The sequence below is a fragment of the Bombina bombina genome, chromosome 11 (genome assembly GCF_027579735.1).
Source record: "Bombina bombina isolate aBomBom1 chromosome 11, aBomBom1.pri, whole genome shotgun sequence".
NCBI classification, from domain to species: domain Eukaryota; kingdom Metazoa; phylum Chordata; class Amphibia; order Anura; family Bombinatoridae; genus Bombina; species Bombina bombina.
The window spans coordinates 50,755,173-50,771,193 of NC_069509.1; the positions used below are offsets into that span (position 1 = coordinate 50,755,173).

General features: G+C 38.4%; 1 protein-coding gene across 2 annotated transcripts in view; it reads left to right on the plus strand.

Annotated features, from left to right (window-relative positions):
- The first annotated feature begins 367 nt into the window (after positions 1 to 367).
- The window catches only part of SBK1 (SH3 domain binding kinase 1), a 131,327-nt gene continuing 115,673 nt past the window's right edge, over positions 368 to 16,021 (plus strand). The window contains exon 1 of one of the 2 annotated variants that reach the window (XM_053695089.1): positions 368 to 1,366. In XM_053695089.1, the coding sequence (XP_053551064.1) occupies positions 1,209 to 1,366 (158 nt within the window). In that variant the 5' untranslated portion in view covers positions 368 to 1,208. The remainder of the gene's footprint in view (positions 1,367 to 16,021) is intronic. The other variant, XM_053695090.1, reaches the window with a different exon arrangement.

Genomic DNA, 16,021 nt, shown 5'->3' on the forward strand with positions numbered 1-16,021 from the left:
CCCAAGCTGCAAATTATATTTTAGTAGAGATATTCTGATTGAGAAAATTGGGGGCCACAATTTTTAAGTGTATTTTATGTCCCTTTAATTCACTTCTAGGTCCTGGCAATGAATAACAGTGTTGAGTATCTCTGTGATACTCTGCAATAATGAGCATGCTGTCCTTTATTATGATACTGAGTATTTATGAGCCTGTCATATTGATCCTACAACACTGTATATCTGTTCTGCACTGGACCATAAAGGGTTACCCTGGCAGGACTGGTAGAAGAGCTATTTATACCAGGCTGTGTCTGTTACAGCCGGCAGGCTGCTCACACACCCCTCTGTATGTGTACACGAGTGTGCGAGGCAGGGAGAGCTGTCAGATGCTAGGGTCAAAGCTGATACAAGCTATCTGGATCTTCCAGGAAAAGGACACAGAAAGTGATGCAGAGAATATGCCCCAATATTTACATAGGAATATCTGATTGGAAGAAGAATAGTGATACCTTTCAGACCTGTAGAATATTCCTCTAAACATTTTTTGTTTATTAGAACACTGCTCAGAATCTACATGTTTGAAATCAGAGCATCTGTTTATGACCTCTCTGAATGAGACCTGCAGAACATCACCCCAATTCTTCACATGGACTTGCAAATCTTTATTCTGGGATACCCTCACTGAAACCTGCAGAGCATCACTTCATGACCCCCCTTTCGTTTAGACATGCAGATTATCTCACCATGTTCTCCCTCGCTGAAATCTGCAGAGCATCACCACACAATACCCCATGCTGAGAGCTAAAGAGGATCCCAATACAGTCACTCATGAGGACCTGCAGAGTATTGTCCCACGTTATCCATCAATGACACTTGCAGAAGGTCACTCTGTGACCCCCTCTCTGAGATCTACAGAAATCACTCTGGTGTCTCTCTCTCTCAGTGGTCTGCAGAACATCACTCCATGAACTCCCTTTCTATAAGCCGCAGGACATTGCACCATCAGATCTCTCTCTAAGACTGTCATTGTCCTTCTTAGCCACAAAATATATTGCTCTGATATCATATTCTCTGCAAGTTGCAACTCATCCAGTAGACTTTAGATATTGATATCCTTAAAAACATTGATTTTTTATTGTACTTGTCACATTTGTACAATATGCAGGGACAGCATCCTTGCCTTATGACATAATAAATATCTTTCTTAATGTTTGAGAAGGGCATGCATGTTTGTGAGGCTTAGGAAGGATACTCAGGAAAACTCCAGCAGACGTGTTCCAAGATACCCAGGCTTTCTTCATGCCAACTCACCCAGCTGGCTCATGGATTCCTTCTGTTTCATATGCTTTCACAAGAAGGCTCTGCAGCAGCTGCCAGGCACAAGGTAAGAGTGGGCATGATTGGTACTGTACTGTTACTTTTGCACTAGGACTAGGTAGGCAGTGCACAGGCTGTGCTGCCAAAAAGCTCTGATACACAATAGAAGATATGCCAAGCATCAGAGGTGCCAGGCTCCTCTTTACAACATTCACTGCCATTAACCTCAGGTCAAATAAAGAACAGAAACAGTCTGAGAACTGATTCCTGCCCTACATTCTTGAAAAGTTTAAGGTTATACTCATATACCAGGGCAGCAGTACCAGGCTAGTCTTTATTACACATTATGCCCTGCCATTAGGACAGTACCAGGCAAGTCTCTCTTGCACTATATCAGATTGCACAGATGGTGGGCACAGTCAGGGCAGTGTCAACCTCCCCTTGGTAATTTGGAAGTGCCAGGCTTCACTTTAGCCATCTCTAACCTTCAGGTCATGCATAAACCTGGCATCATAAGGACACTGTGAATCTGCTTCCCATATCACATTCTGTATAACCTTCAGGCTATAAATAAGATGGGCACTGCCAGTCATAAACATATATCTAAGCCATTACTTCCTGTGTCACCGCATATCTCATTTCTGTATGTTTACGTCTGTCTCTATATCTCTCTGTGTTTGATCTTCAAATCTGCAATTGTCTTTCTTTGTCTTATTCTGTCTTTATTCCCCACTCTTCCTAAATTCCACCATTTCTTCCTTTCACTCTCTGTTATTTACTCTCCCTCCCTTTATTCTGCTTTTTCACTTATTCTTTCTTCCACTAACTTGTCTTCCCTTTACCTTTCTCTTCTTCTCTCTTTGTACTTCTCTGTTCAGTTTATTTTTACATTCTCTATTTCTAGGTCTCACCCATTACCTCTCCTTTTCTTTCACTTATAAGCTTCAGTCTCTTTTTCTGCTTCCTTACATTCACACTGTGTTCCTTTTTTACTCTCACTTGCTTTTCACTCCGTGTCTTGTGTTTTATTCTCCCTCTCACTTCTCTCTTTTTTTCCTTCACACTTATTCTTCTTTTTAACTAGTTCAGTCTTCATTCTTCATATGTATTCTACAGAAACATATAGCAGAAGATCAAAACGGTGAGACTCACACAGTGTCTAACAATATTTCCTTTTAAACTCGATGTTTTATGCTCAGCACGATGCATTTACCAGATATTCTTTGATTTCCATATTGTATGTGCCACTAACGCATTTACTAGAAGCAGGGGCGTATTTTGTCCTAGGCAAACAAGGCACTTGCCTAGGGCGGCAGATTGGGAGGGGGCAGCACTTTTTTGTGGCTATATTTGTAAGAAGTTTACAGTTATTTTACAAGTATTATACAGGTGGTTTATAATGGGAGATTGTGCCTAAAGAGCTTACAATTCTAGGGGGTATTATAAGAGGCTGCCCATGGTGCTTACAGTTTAGAGGTTGCTCTGAAACTTTATTTTATTCAGCTAGCTCTTGTCTTTAGTTATGTTGGCTTTCAGCACTTAGTGTTGTGTTTGGGAAATCTGTGTTTGTTTATATATATATATATATATATATATATGTATTGCAGCAATAAATAGATATGTGTGTCTGTCTTTGTGAGTGTATGTGTGTATGAGTGTGTGTGAATGTGTGTATGTGTATAACTTTGCATATGTGTCTGTGACTGTGGTGTAGGGCTGCCACTAGAAATTTTGGAGCCCGTTACTTAACCATTGATCAGGGCCCACCCCCCCCTTTGACACGTGCAATTTTTGACTAAGTGACTAAAACGTATATGCACTTTATTCTTAAGTGTAGTCAAACTTGGAAATGTTGTAAAGGTAGTAACACACAAATACAGAAACACACAGACACACTCATACACTGAAACAGACACTCACACATAAGGATTTGCATATAGACACTCTAGCAGACACGCAAAGAAACACACCAACACACTCAGACACCCAAACAGACACTCAGCACTTGTTTACATAGACCTGACAAAATATGGAGTTCTGATGATCTTTTTGTCAAGGAAGATGCAAACTATATGATGACAACAGCATGCAGTGGCTGAAAGGAAGGGCCCTGAACTGCCTAAGCAATAATTTAAAGGTTAAGTGGTAGATTGGTAACTTCCGGAAAGGTCTCATTAGTCTTAACGTCTGTAGAAAGATGTGAATAATCAGTAGTAAGGACAAGGTCAAAATGTCCTAAAAAGGAACAGACAATGGACACACACACAAACTCAAACACAAACTTGCACATACACCCAAGGAAACATCGACTGAGACATCCTCAGAAAACACACAAAGACACACACACTCACAGACACCCACACATAAAACACACTAAGACATACACACACACACAGAGAAACACCCACAGAAAACACGCAAAGACATGCACAGACACCCTCACTGAGACATCCACAGAAAACACACAAAGACATACACACACACCATAAGATAGACACCCACAGAAAATGCACAAAGGCATACACACACACACACACACACATCCTCACAGAGACACCCACAGAAAACACAGACATATGCACACACCCTCACAGAGACACCCACAGAAAATAAACATACATATGCACACACCCTCACAGAGACACCCACAGAAAACACACAGACATATGCACACACCCTCACAGATACACCCACAGAAAACACACAGACATATGCACACACCCTCACAGAGACACCCACATAAAACACACAGACATATGTACACACCCTCACAGAGTGAGACATCCACAGAAAACACATACATACACACACACACACACACACACACACACAATTTTAGAGATGAGCAATGGCACCACTCTTGTTACTTTGAGGGAACACTATCGCCTAGATTTAGAGTTCTACGTTAGCCGTCAAAACCAGCGTTAAGGGGTCCTAACGCTGGTTTTGGCCGCCTGCTGGTATTTAGAGTCAGTCAGGAAAGGGTCTAACGCTCACTTTCCAGCCGCGACTTTTCCGCAGATCCCCTTACGCCAATTGCGTATCCTATCTTTTCAATGGGATCTTTCTAACGCTGGTATTTAGAGTCTTGGCTGAAGTGAGCGTTAGAACTCTAACGACAAAACTCCAGCCGCAGAAAAAAGTCAGGAGTTAAGAGCTTTATGGGCTAACACCGGTTCATAAAGCTCTTAACTACTGTGCTATAAAGTACACTAACACCCATAAACTACCTATGTACCCCTAAATGAGGCCCCCCCACATCACCGCCACTCAAATAAAAATTTTTAAACCCTAATCTGCCGACCGCACACCACCGCAACCTACATTATCCCTATGTACCCCTAATCTGCTGCCCCTAACATCGCCGACACCTACATAATATTTATTAACCCCTAATCTGCCCCCCCCCAACGTCGCCGCTACCTACCTACACTTATTAACCCCTAATCTGCCGACCAGACCTCGCCGCCACTATAATAAATGTATTAACCCCTAAACCACCTCACTCCGGCCTCAAAAACCCTATAATAAATAGTATTAACCCCTAATCTGCCCTCCCTAACATCGCCGACACCTAACTTCAAGTATTAACCCCTAATCTGCCGACCGGACCTCACCGCTACTATAATAAATGTATTAACCCCTAAAGCTAAGTCTAACCCTAACACTAACAGCTCCCAAAGTTAAATATAATTTAAATCTAACAAAATAAAATAAATAAATTAATCCTATTTAAAGCTAAATACTTACCTGTAAAATAAACCCTAATATAGCTACAATATAACGAATAATTATATTGTAGCTATTTTAGGATTTATATTTATTTTACAGGCAACTTTGTATTTATTTTAACCAGGTACAATAGCCATTAAATAGTTAATAACTATTTAATAGCTACCTAGTTAAAATAATTACAAAATTACCTGTAAAATAAATCCTAACCTAAGTTACAATTAAACCTAACACTACACTATCAATAAATTAATTAAATAAACTACCTACAATTATCTACAATCAAATCAACTAAACTAAATTACAAAAACAAACACACACTAAATTACAAAAAATAAAAAAAGATTACAAGAATTTTAAACTAATTAAACCTACTCTAAGCCCCCTAAAAAAATAACAAAGCCCCCCAAAATAAAAAAATGCCCTACCCTATTCTAAAATAAAAAGTTAACAGCTCTTTTACCTTACCAGCCCTTAAAAGGGCCTTTTGCGGGGCATGCCCCAAAGTAAACAGCTCTTTTGCATTTTAAAAAACATACAATACCCGCCCCTCAACATTACAACCCACCCCTCACATACCCCTAATCTAACCCAAACCCCCCTTAAAAAAACCTAATACTAAGCCCCTGAAGATCTCCCTACCTTATCTTCACCACGCCGGGTATCACCGATCCATCCAGAAGAGGGTCCGAAGTCTTCATCCTATCCGGCAAAAAGAGGTCCAGAAGAGGCTCCGAAGTCTTCATCCTATCCGGCAAGAAGAGGACATCCGGACCGGTAGACATGTTCATCCAGGCGGCGTCTTCTATCTTCATCCATCCGGCGCAGAGCGGGACCATTTTGAAGCAGCCGACGCGGATCCATCCTCTTTTTCCGGCGACTCCCGACGAATGAAGGTTTCTTTAAGTGACGTCATCCAAGATGGCGTCCCTCGAATTCCGATTGGCTGATAGGATTCTATCAGCCAATCAGAATTAAGGTAGGAAAAATCTGATTGGCTGATTGAATCAGCCAATCAGATTCAAGTTCAATCCAATTGGCTGATCCAATCAGCCAATCAGATTGAGCTCACATTCTATTGGCTGATCGGAACAGCCAATAGAATGCAAGCTCAATCTGATTGGCTGATTGGATCAGCCAATCGGATTGAACTTGAATCTGATTGGCTGATTCAATCAGCCAATCAGATTTTTCCTACCTTAATTCCGATTGGCTGATAGAATCCTATCAGCCAATCGGAATTCGAGGGACGCCATCTTGGATGACGTCACTTAAAGGAACCTTCATTCGTAGGGAGTCGCCGGAAGAAGAGGATGGATCCGCGTCGGCTGCTTCAAGATGGTCCCGCTCCGCGCCGGATGGATGAAGATAGAAGACGCCGCCTGGATGAACATGTCTACCGGTCCTGATGTCCTCTTCTTGCCGGATAGGATGAAGACTTCGGAGCTTCTTCTGGACCTCTTCTTGCCGGATAGGATGAAGACTTCGGACCCTCTTCTGGACGGATCAGTGATACCCGGCGTGGTGAAGATAAGGTAGGGAGATCTTCAGGGGCTTAGTGTTAGGTTTTTTAAGGGGGGTTTGGGTTAGATTAGGGGTATGTGGGTGGTGGGTTGTAATGTTGGGGGGTATTGTATGTTTACTTTGGGGCATGCCCCGCAAAAGGCCCTTTTAAGGGCTGGTAAGGTAAAAGAGCTGTTAACTTTTTATTTTAGAATAGGGTAGGGCATTTTTTTATTTTGGGGGGCTTTGTTATTTTTTTAGGGGGCTTAGAGTAGGTGTAATTAGTTTAAAATTCTTGCAATCCTTTTTTATCTTTTGTAATTTAGTGTTTTTTTTTTGTAATTTAGTTTAGTTGATTTAATTGTAGATAATTGTAGGTAGTTTATTTAATTAATTTATTGATAGTGTAGTGTTAGGTTTAATTGTAACTTAGGTTAGGATTTATTTTACAGGTAATTTTGTAATTATTTTAACTAGGTAGCTATTAAATAGTTATTAACTATTTAATAGCTATTGTACCTGGTTAAAATAAATACAAAGTTGCCTGTAAAATAAATATAAATCCTAAAATAGCTACAATATAATTATTCGTTATATTGTAGCTATATTAGGGTTTATTTTACAGGTAAGTATTTAGCTTTAAATAGGATTAATTTATTTAATAAGATTTATTTTATTTTGTTAGATTTAAATTATATTTAATTTAGGGGGGTGTTAGGGTTAGATTTAGCTTTAGGGGTTAATACATTTATTATAGTAGTGGTGAGGTCTGGTTGGCAGATTAGGGGTTAATACTTGAAGTTAGGTGTTGGCGATGTTAGGGAGGGCAGATTAGGGGTTAATAAATATAATATAGGGGTCGGCAATGTAATGCTATAATGTAGGTTGCGGCGGTGTACGGAGCGGCAGATTAGGGGTTAATAATAAAATGCAGGGGTCAGCGATAGCGGGGGCGGTTGATTAGGGGTTAATAAGTGTAAGGTTAGGGGTGTTTAGACTCGGGGTACATGTTAGGGTGTTAGGTGCAGACTTAGGAAGTGTTTCCCCATAGAAAACAATGGGTGTTATTTTTTTTTCCAGCTCAAACTGCCCCATTGTTTCCTATGGGGGAATCGTGCACGAGCACGTTTTTAAAGCTGGACGCGTCCGTAAGCAACGCTGGTATTGAGAGTTGAAGTGGCGGTAAATTATGCTCTACGCTCCCTTTTTGGAGCCTAACGCAGCCCTTCAGAGAACTCTAAATACCAGCGTTGTTTAAAAGGTGCGGGGGGGGGGAAAAAACATGCGTAGCTAACGCACCCCTTTGGCCGCAAAACTCTAAATCTAGCCGTATATTTGTAATGTTTGTAATATGTAATTGTGTATAGGTGCTGAGTATCAGAGAGAAACATATACAAGAACAATTCCAGCAAGAGAGCTGGACAGGATACTAACCAGAAAAGCACTCTACCCTTATACGAATAGTGTAGTGTAATACTTAGCGAGGAGGCACACTAACAAGTAATCAGTATAAGCCTCCTCGCCAAGTATTACACTGGTTTCATTTATATACACACGCTCCATTTTAGATATTGGTCTGTACATATGACGGTAGAGATATGCCTCTAATCTAATCTGTGGAGCAATGAATATTCTGTGACCCATGGGCACACTAACAAGTAATCTGTATAAGCCTCCTCGCTAAGTATTACACTCCTCTGGAGGTAGCTGGAAATCTTATAACAAAAGTATACAATATGTAACTTTATAATTAATCAATAGCAACCGATACAAAGTTAGTGGCGAGTCGTTGGTTACACTGTAACTTAACGTTTGAATACACGGTAACTCCTGTGGTTTCATTTATATACACATACTCCATTTTAGATATTGGGCTGTACAAATAACGGCGGAGATATAGCTCTAATCTTTGGAGCAACCAATATTCTAATTGTGACCCATGGGCACACTAACAAGTAATTTGTATATATGAGTGTAAACTACACGTAACTTACAAGGTATCAATACCTAGCCATACCACTACTGTTGCAATACTCTATCACAGAGTACATATGGGTACAATTTATTTTAGTATCCATATAATACTCAGTGAGGTATACAATATATTAGTACACACTTTGACTGAATAGTGACCCCTAATAGGTTTGGCCCCATTTTGCAGAGATGTTAGCAGATTACAAACATCCCTTTACCATTAAGATTTACTACAAATCCTCTTTAGGTGAGAGTTACTTTCCATGATATTAATTCAGGATAAGAATTTGTAACTATCCACCCTTTTCACTACATTAGTTTGCAAACCACTTTTACTTGCTGCAACTGTTTTTATTGTGTGTAACCCTTTTTAAATAAAACTAATAAAGTTGATATATTTTAAAACCTATATACACTAAGCCCATACGTATGAGGGTAGAGTGCTTTTCCGGTTAGTATCTTGTCCAGCTCTTTTGCTGGAATTGTTCTTGTATACATACACACACACACACACACCGTCACAGAGACACCCACAGAAAATGCACAAAGACATACGCACACACACTCACAGAGACATCAACAGAAAACACAGACATACATGCACACATAACCTCGCAGAGACATCCACAGAAAACACACAAAGACATACACACCCACCCTCACAGAGGCATCCACAGAAAATACACAAAAACATACATACACACACATACACACACACACACCCTCACAGAGACTCCCACAGAAAACGCACAGACATACATACACACACCCTAACAGAGACTCCCACAGAAAACGCACAGACATACATACACACACACCCTCACAGAGACTCCCACAGAAAACACACAAAGACATACACACCCACCCTCACAGAGACATCCACAGAAAATGCACAGACATACATACACACACACCCTCACAGAGACTCCCACAGAAAATGCACAGACATACATACACACACCCTCACAAAGACTCCCACAGAAAACGCACAGACATACATACACACACACACACACACACACACCCTCACAGAGACTCCCACAGAAAATGCACAGACATACGCACACACCCTTACAGAGACACCCACAGAAAATGAAAAAAGACATACGCACACCCCCCTCACAGAGACATCCACAGAAAACACACAGACATACATACACACACCCTCACAGAGACTCCACAGAAAATGCACAGACATACATACACACACACACCCTCACAGAGACACCCACAGAAAATGCACAGACATACATACACACACACACACACTCACAGAGAGATCCACAGAAAACACACAAAGACATACACACACACTCACAGAGACACCCACAGAAAATGCACAAAGAAATACGTACAAACCCTCACAGAGACATCCACAGAAAAAGCACAAAAACATACACACACACCCTCACAGAGACATCCACAGAAAATGCACAAAGACAGACACACACACTCTCACAGAGAGACCCACAGAAAAAAATACATACTTACTCATAGAGACACCAACAAAAGCATAAAGGCATAAATCCAGACACCCACAGAAACACTCATAGGAGGTAACATTTCTGCACATTGCCATCCCCTAAATCAACAGTGTGACATGCATGATAAAAAGAGCAGAAATTAAGAGATCACTTTTTAAATAATCATATTTGTAAATGTGCAAACAAAAATACTTCTGTGAATTCAAAATTGTACATTAATGATCTGTCAGAATGGGTAGATGAAGAAAAGTACTTTTGAAAGGTTGACATATGGTTTGTTTTTTTTCTCCAACCAAGAGCACCACTTCAAATCTGGTGTACAAATGTTCCCATCTGTCAACTATACTTATGGATTTAGAAAATTATGTATGGTCTTGGTGGAACCATAAGCTGTGGTACTCAGTCTCATACCATTAGATCTGGTTAAATGCAGGATTTAGGCTTGTTTGTATGTATTTCAAAATTAAGTGAGCTGTAGTGTAAACTGAACAGTGTTAAGTTAACCTGTCTCATTTCTAACACTGAGCAATCTTAGCCTGAGAGTATAACATTTTATGCAGATGTAAAAATCTTAGATAAAAGGTCTCCTGACAGCTGGAAAGTCCTTGCATAAATGGACAGTAAACTGGAATGTAATTAATATATTTATATATAAATGAAAAAAAAACCTCATATCTGCCAAAAGGGCACCTACCATTTGTGTATCGAGGAGAAAACATTTCTGCATGGTTTTAAATATAGAATTTCTGCAGCATTGTCAAATAATCATAAATACACTGCTGCATAGTGCTAAAAAAAATGTGTTTTTATGAACCCCTGGCCCAACCATACAACTACTACCACACTGAAGTTACAATCCGAAATTGCACAAAGAAACAATAAACATTTACTAATTAAGTCCTACCTCCTCTGCAAATGAAAGTGATCTGCAGTCTAACCCAGGCACACACTGTACAAACTGAAGTGCCAAGTCTGTCTCACACTGTGCATAGTGGTTTAGTGCACACTTAGAAATCCTCTTAAATGCTAATGCTTTACTCCTTGTAATAACATTTCCAAAGCTCAATAGCATTCTGCTGTAGCGCCCTATGGTGGCTGCCAAAATTTATTTTCTTTTATTTAATAATAGTTGTGCTTGCCTCATGGGGCCCCTGACAGGAGTCACTCCTTTCACCCCCTGATGGCGGCCCTGCGTGTGTGCATGTGTATAACTTTGTGTATGTGTATATGAGTGTGTGCATGTGTATAACTTTGTGTTTGTGTATATGAGTTTGTGTGTGTGCATGTGTATAACTTTGTGTATGTGTATATGAATGTGTGTGTGTATGTGTATAACTTTATGTTTGTGTATATGAGTGTGTGTGTGTGTGTATGTGTATAACTTTATGTTTGTGTATATGAGTGTGTGTGTATGTGTATAACTTTGTGTATGTGTATATGAGTGTGTGCATGTGTATAACTTTGTGTATGTGTATATGAGTGTGTGTGTGTATGTGTATAACTTTATGTTTGTGTATATGAGTGTGTGTGTGTATGTGTATAACTTTATGTTTGTGTATATGAGTGTGTGTGTGTGTGTGTGTGTGTGTGTGTATGTGTATATGAGTGTGTCCATGTGTATAACTTTGTGTATGTGTATATGAGTGTGTGCATGTGTATCACTTTGTGTATGTGTATATGAATGTGTGTGTGTATGTGTATAACTTTATGTTTGTGTATATGAGTGTGTGTGTGTGTGTGTGTGTATGTGTATAACTTTGTGTATGTGTATATGAGTGTGTGTGTGTGTATATGAATGTGTGTGTGCATGCATGTGTATAACTTTGTGTATGTGTATATGAGTGTGTGCATGTGTATAACTTTCTGTTTGTGTATATGAGTGTGTGTGTGTATGTGTATAACTTTGTGTATGTGTATATGAGTGTGTGTGTGTATATGAGTGTGTGTGTGCATGTGTATAACTTTGTGTATGTGTATATGAGTGTGTGCATGTGTATAACTTTGTGTATGTGTATATGAGTGTATTTGTGCATGTGTATAACTTTGTGTATGTGTATATGAGTGTGTGTGTGCATGTGTATAACTTTGTGTATGTGTATATGAGTGTGTGTGTGCATGTCTATAACTTTGTGTATGTGTATATGAGTGTGTGCATGTGTATAACTTTGTGTATGTGTATATGAGTGTATTTGTGCATGTGTATAACTTTGTGTATGTGTATATGAGTGTGTGTGTGTATGTGTATAACTTTGTGTACAGTATGTGTATATGAGTGTGTGTGTGCATGTGTATTACTTTGTGTATGTGTATATGAGTGTGTGTGTGCATGTGTATAACTTTGTGTATGTGTATATGAGTGTGTGTGTGCATGTGTATAACTTTGTGTATGTGTATATGAGTGTGTGTATGTGTATGAGTGTGTGTGTGTGTGTATATGAGTGTGTATGTGTATAACGTTTTGTATGTGTATAACTTTGTGTATGTGTATATAACTGTATTTGTGCATGTGTATAACTTTGTGTATGTGTATATGAGTGTATTTGTGCATGTGTATAACTTTGTGTATGTGTATATGAGTGTGTGTGTGCATGTGTATAACTTTGTGTATGTGTATATGAGTGTGTGTGTGCATGTGTATAACTTTGTGTATGTGTATATGAGTGTGTGTGTGTGCATGTGTATAACTTTGTGTATGTGTATATGAGTGTGTGTGTGTGTATATGAGTGTGTGTGTGTGTATATAAGTGTGTATGTGTATAACGTTTTGTATGTGTATAACTTTGTGTATGTGTATATAAGTGTATTTGTCCATGTGTATAACTTTGTGTATGTGTATATGAGTGTATTTGTGCATGTGTATAACTTTGTGTATGTGTATATGAATGTGTGTGTGTATGTGTATAACTTTGTGTATGTGTATATGAGTGTGTGTGTGCATGTGTATAACTTTGTGTATGTGTATATGAGTGTGTGTGTGCATGTGTATAACTTTGTGTATGTGTATATGAGTGTGTGTGTATGTGTATAACTTTGTGTATGTGTATATGAGTGTGTGTGTGTGTGCATGTGTATAACTCTGTGTATGTGTATATGAGTGTGTGTGTGTGCATGTGTATAACTTTGTGTATGTGTATATGAGTGTGTGTGTACATGTGTATAACTTTGTGTATATGAGTGTGTGTGTGCATGTGTATAACTTTGTGTATATGAGTGTGTGTGCATGTGTATAACTTTGTGTATGTGTATATGAGTGTGTGCATGTGTATAACTTTGTGTATGTGTATATGAGTGTGTGTGCATGTGTATAACTTTGTGTATGTGTATATGAGTGTGTGCAATGCATGTGTATTACTTTGTGTATGTGTATATGAGTGTGTGTGTGTGTATGTGTATAACGTTTTGTATGTGTATAACTTTGTGTATGTGTATATGAGTGTATTTGTGCATGTGTATAACTTTGTGTATGTGTATATGAGTGTATTTGTGCATGTGTATAACTTTGTGTATGTGTATATGAGTGTGTGTGTGTATGTGTATAACTTTGTGTATGTGTATATGAGTGTGTGTGTGTGCATGTGTATAACTCTGTGTATGTGTATATGAGTGTGTGTGTGTGCATGTGTATAACTTTGTGTATGTGTATATGAGTGTGTGTGTGCATGTGTATAACTTTGTGTATATGAGTGTGTGCATGTGTATAACTTTGTGTATGTGTATATGAGTGTGTGTGTGCATGTGTATTACTGTGTGTATGTGTATATGAGTGTGTGTGTGCATGTGTATAACTTTGTGTATGTGTATATGAGTGTGTGTATGTGTATGAGTGTGTGTGTGTGTGTATATGAGTGTGTATGTGTATAACGTTTTGTATGTGTATAACTTTGTGTATGTGTATATGACTGTATTTGTGCATGTGTATAACTTTGTGTATGTGTATATGAGTGTATTTGTGCATGTGTATAACTTTGTGTATGTGTATATGAGTGTGTGTGTGCATGTGTATAACTTTGTGTATGTGTATATGAGTGTGTGTGTGCATGTGTATAACTTTGTGTATGTGTATATGAGTGTGTGTGTGTGCATGTGTATAACTTTGTGTATGTGTATATGAGTGTGTGTGTGTGTGTATATGAGTGTGTGTGTGTGTGTATATAAGTGTGTATGTGTATAACGTTTTGTATGTGTATAACTTTGTGTATGTGTATATAAGTGTATTTGTCCATGTGTATAACTTTGTGTATGTGTATATGAGTGTATTTGTGCATGTGTATAACTTTGTGTATGTGTATATGAGTGTGTGCATGTGTATAACTTTGTGTATGTGTATATGAATGTGTGTGTGTATGTGTATAACTTTGTGTATGTGTATATGAGTGTGTGTGTGCATGTGTATAACTTTGTGTATGTGTATATGAGTGTGTGTGTGTATGTGTATAACTTTGTGTATGTGTATATGAGTGTGTGTGTGTGCATGTGTATAACTCTGTGTATGTGTATATGAGTGTGTGTGTGTGCATGTGTATAACTTTGTGTATGTGTATATGAGTGTGTGTGTGCATGTGTATAACTTTGTGTATATGAGTGTGTGTGTGCATGTGTATAACTTTGTGTATATGAGTGTGTGTGCATGTGTATAACTTTGTGTATGTGTATATGAGTGTGTGCAATGCATGTGTATTACTTTGTGTATGTGTATATGAGTGTGTGTGTGTGTATGTGTATAACGTTTTGTATGTGTATAACTTTGTGTATGTGTATATGAGTGTATTTGTGCATGTGTATAACTTTGTGTATGTGTATATGAGTGTATTTGTGCATGTGTATAACTTTGTGTATGTGTATATGAGTGTGTGTGTGTATGTGTATAACTTTGTGTATGTGTATATGAGTGTGTGTGTGTGCATGTGTATAACTCTGTGTATGTGTATATGAGTGTGTGTGTGTGCATGTGTATAACTTTGTGTATGTGTATATGAGTGTGTGTGTGCATGTGTATAACTTTGTGTATATGAGTGTGTGCATGTGTATAACTTTGTGTATGTGTATATGAGTGTGTGTGCATGTGTATAACTTTGTGTATGTGTATATGAGTGTGTGCATGTGTATAACTTTGTGTATGTGTATATGTGTGTGTGCATGTGTATAACTTTGTGTATGTGTATATGAGTGTGTGCAATGCATGTGTATTACTTTGTGTATGTGTATATGAGTGTGTGTGTGTGTGTATGTGTATAACGTTTTGTATGTGTATAACTTTGTGTATGTGTATATGAGTGTATTTGTGCATGTGTATAACTTTGTGTATGTGTATATGAGTGTGTGTGCATGTGTATAACTTTGTGTATGTGTATATGAGTGTGTGCATGTGTATAACTTTGTGTATGTGTATATGTGTGTGTGCATGTGTATAACTTTGTGTATGTGTATATGAGTGTGTGCAATGCATGTGTATTACTTTGTGTATGTGTATATGAGTGTGTGTGTGTGTGTATGTGTATAACGTTTTGTATGTGTATAACTTTGTGTATGTGTATATGAGTGTGTGTGTGCATGTGTATAACTTTGTGTATGTGTATATGAGTGTATTTGTGCATGTGTATAACTTTGTGTATGTGTATATGAGTGTGTGTGTGTATGTGTATAACTTTGTGTATGTGTATATGAGTGTGTGTGTGTGCATGTGTATAACTCTGTGTATGTGTATATGAGTGTGTGTGTGCATGTGTATAACTTTGTGTATGTGTATATGAGTGTGTGCATGTGTATAACTTTGTGTATGTGTATATGAGTGTGTGTGTGCATGTGTATAACTTTGTGTATATGAGTGTGTGCAATGCATGTGTATAACTCTGTGTATGTGTATATGAGTGTGTGCATGTGTATAACTTTGTGTATGTGTATATGAGTGTGTGCAATGCATGTGTATAACTCTGTGTATGTGTATATGAGTGTGTGTGCATGTGTATAACTTTGTGTATGTGTATATGAGTGTGTGCATGTGTATAACTTTGTGTATGTGTATATGAGTG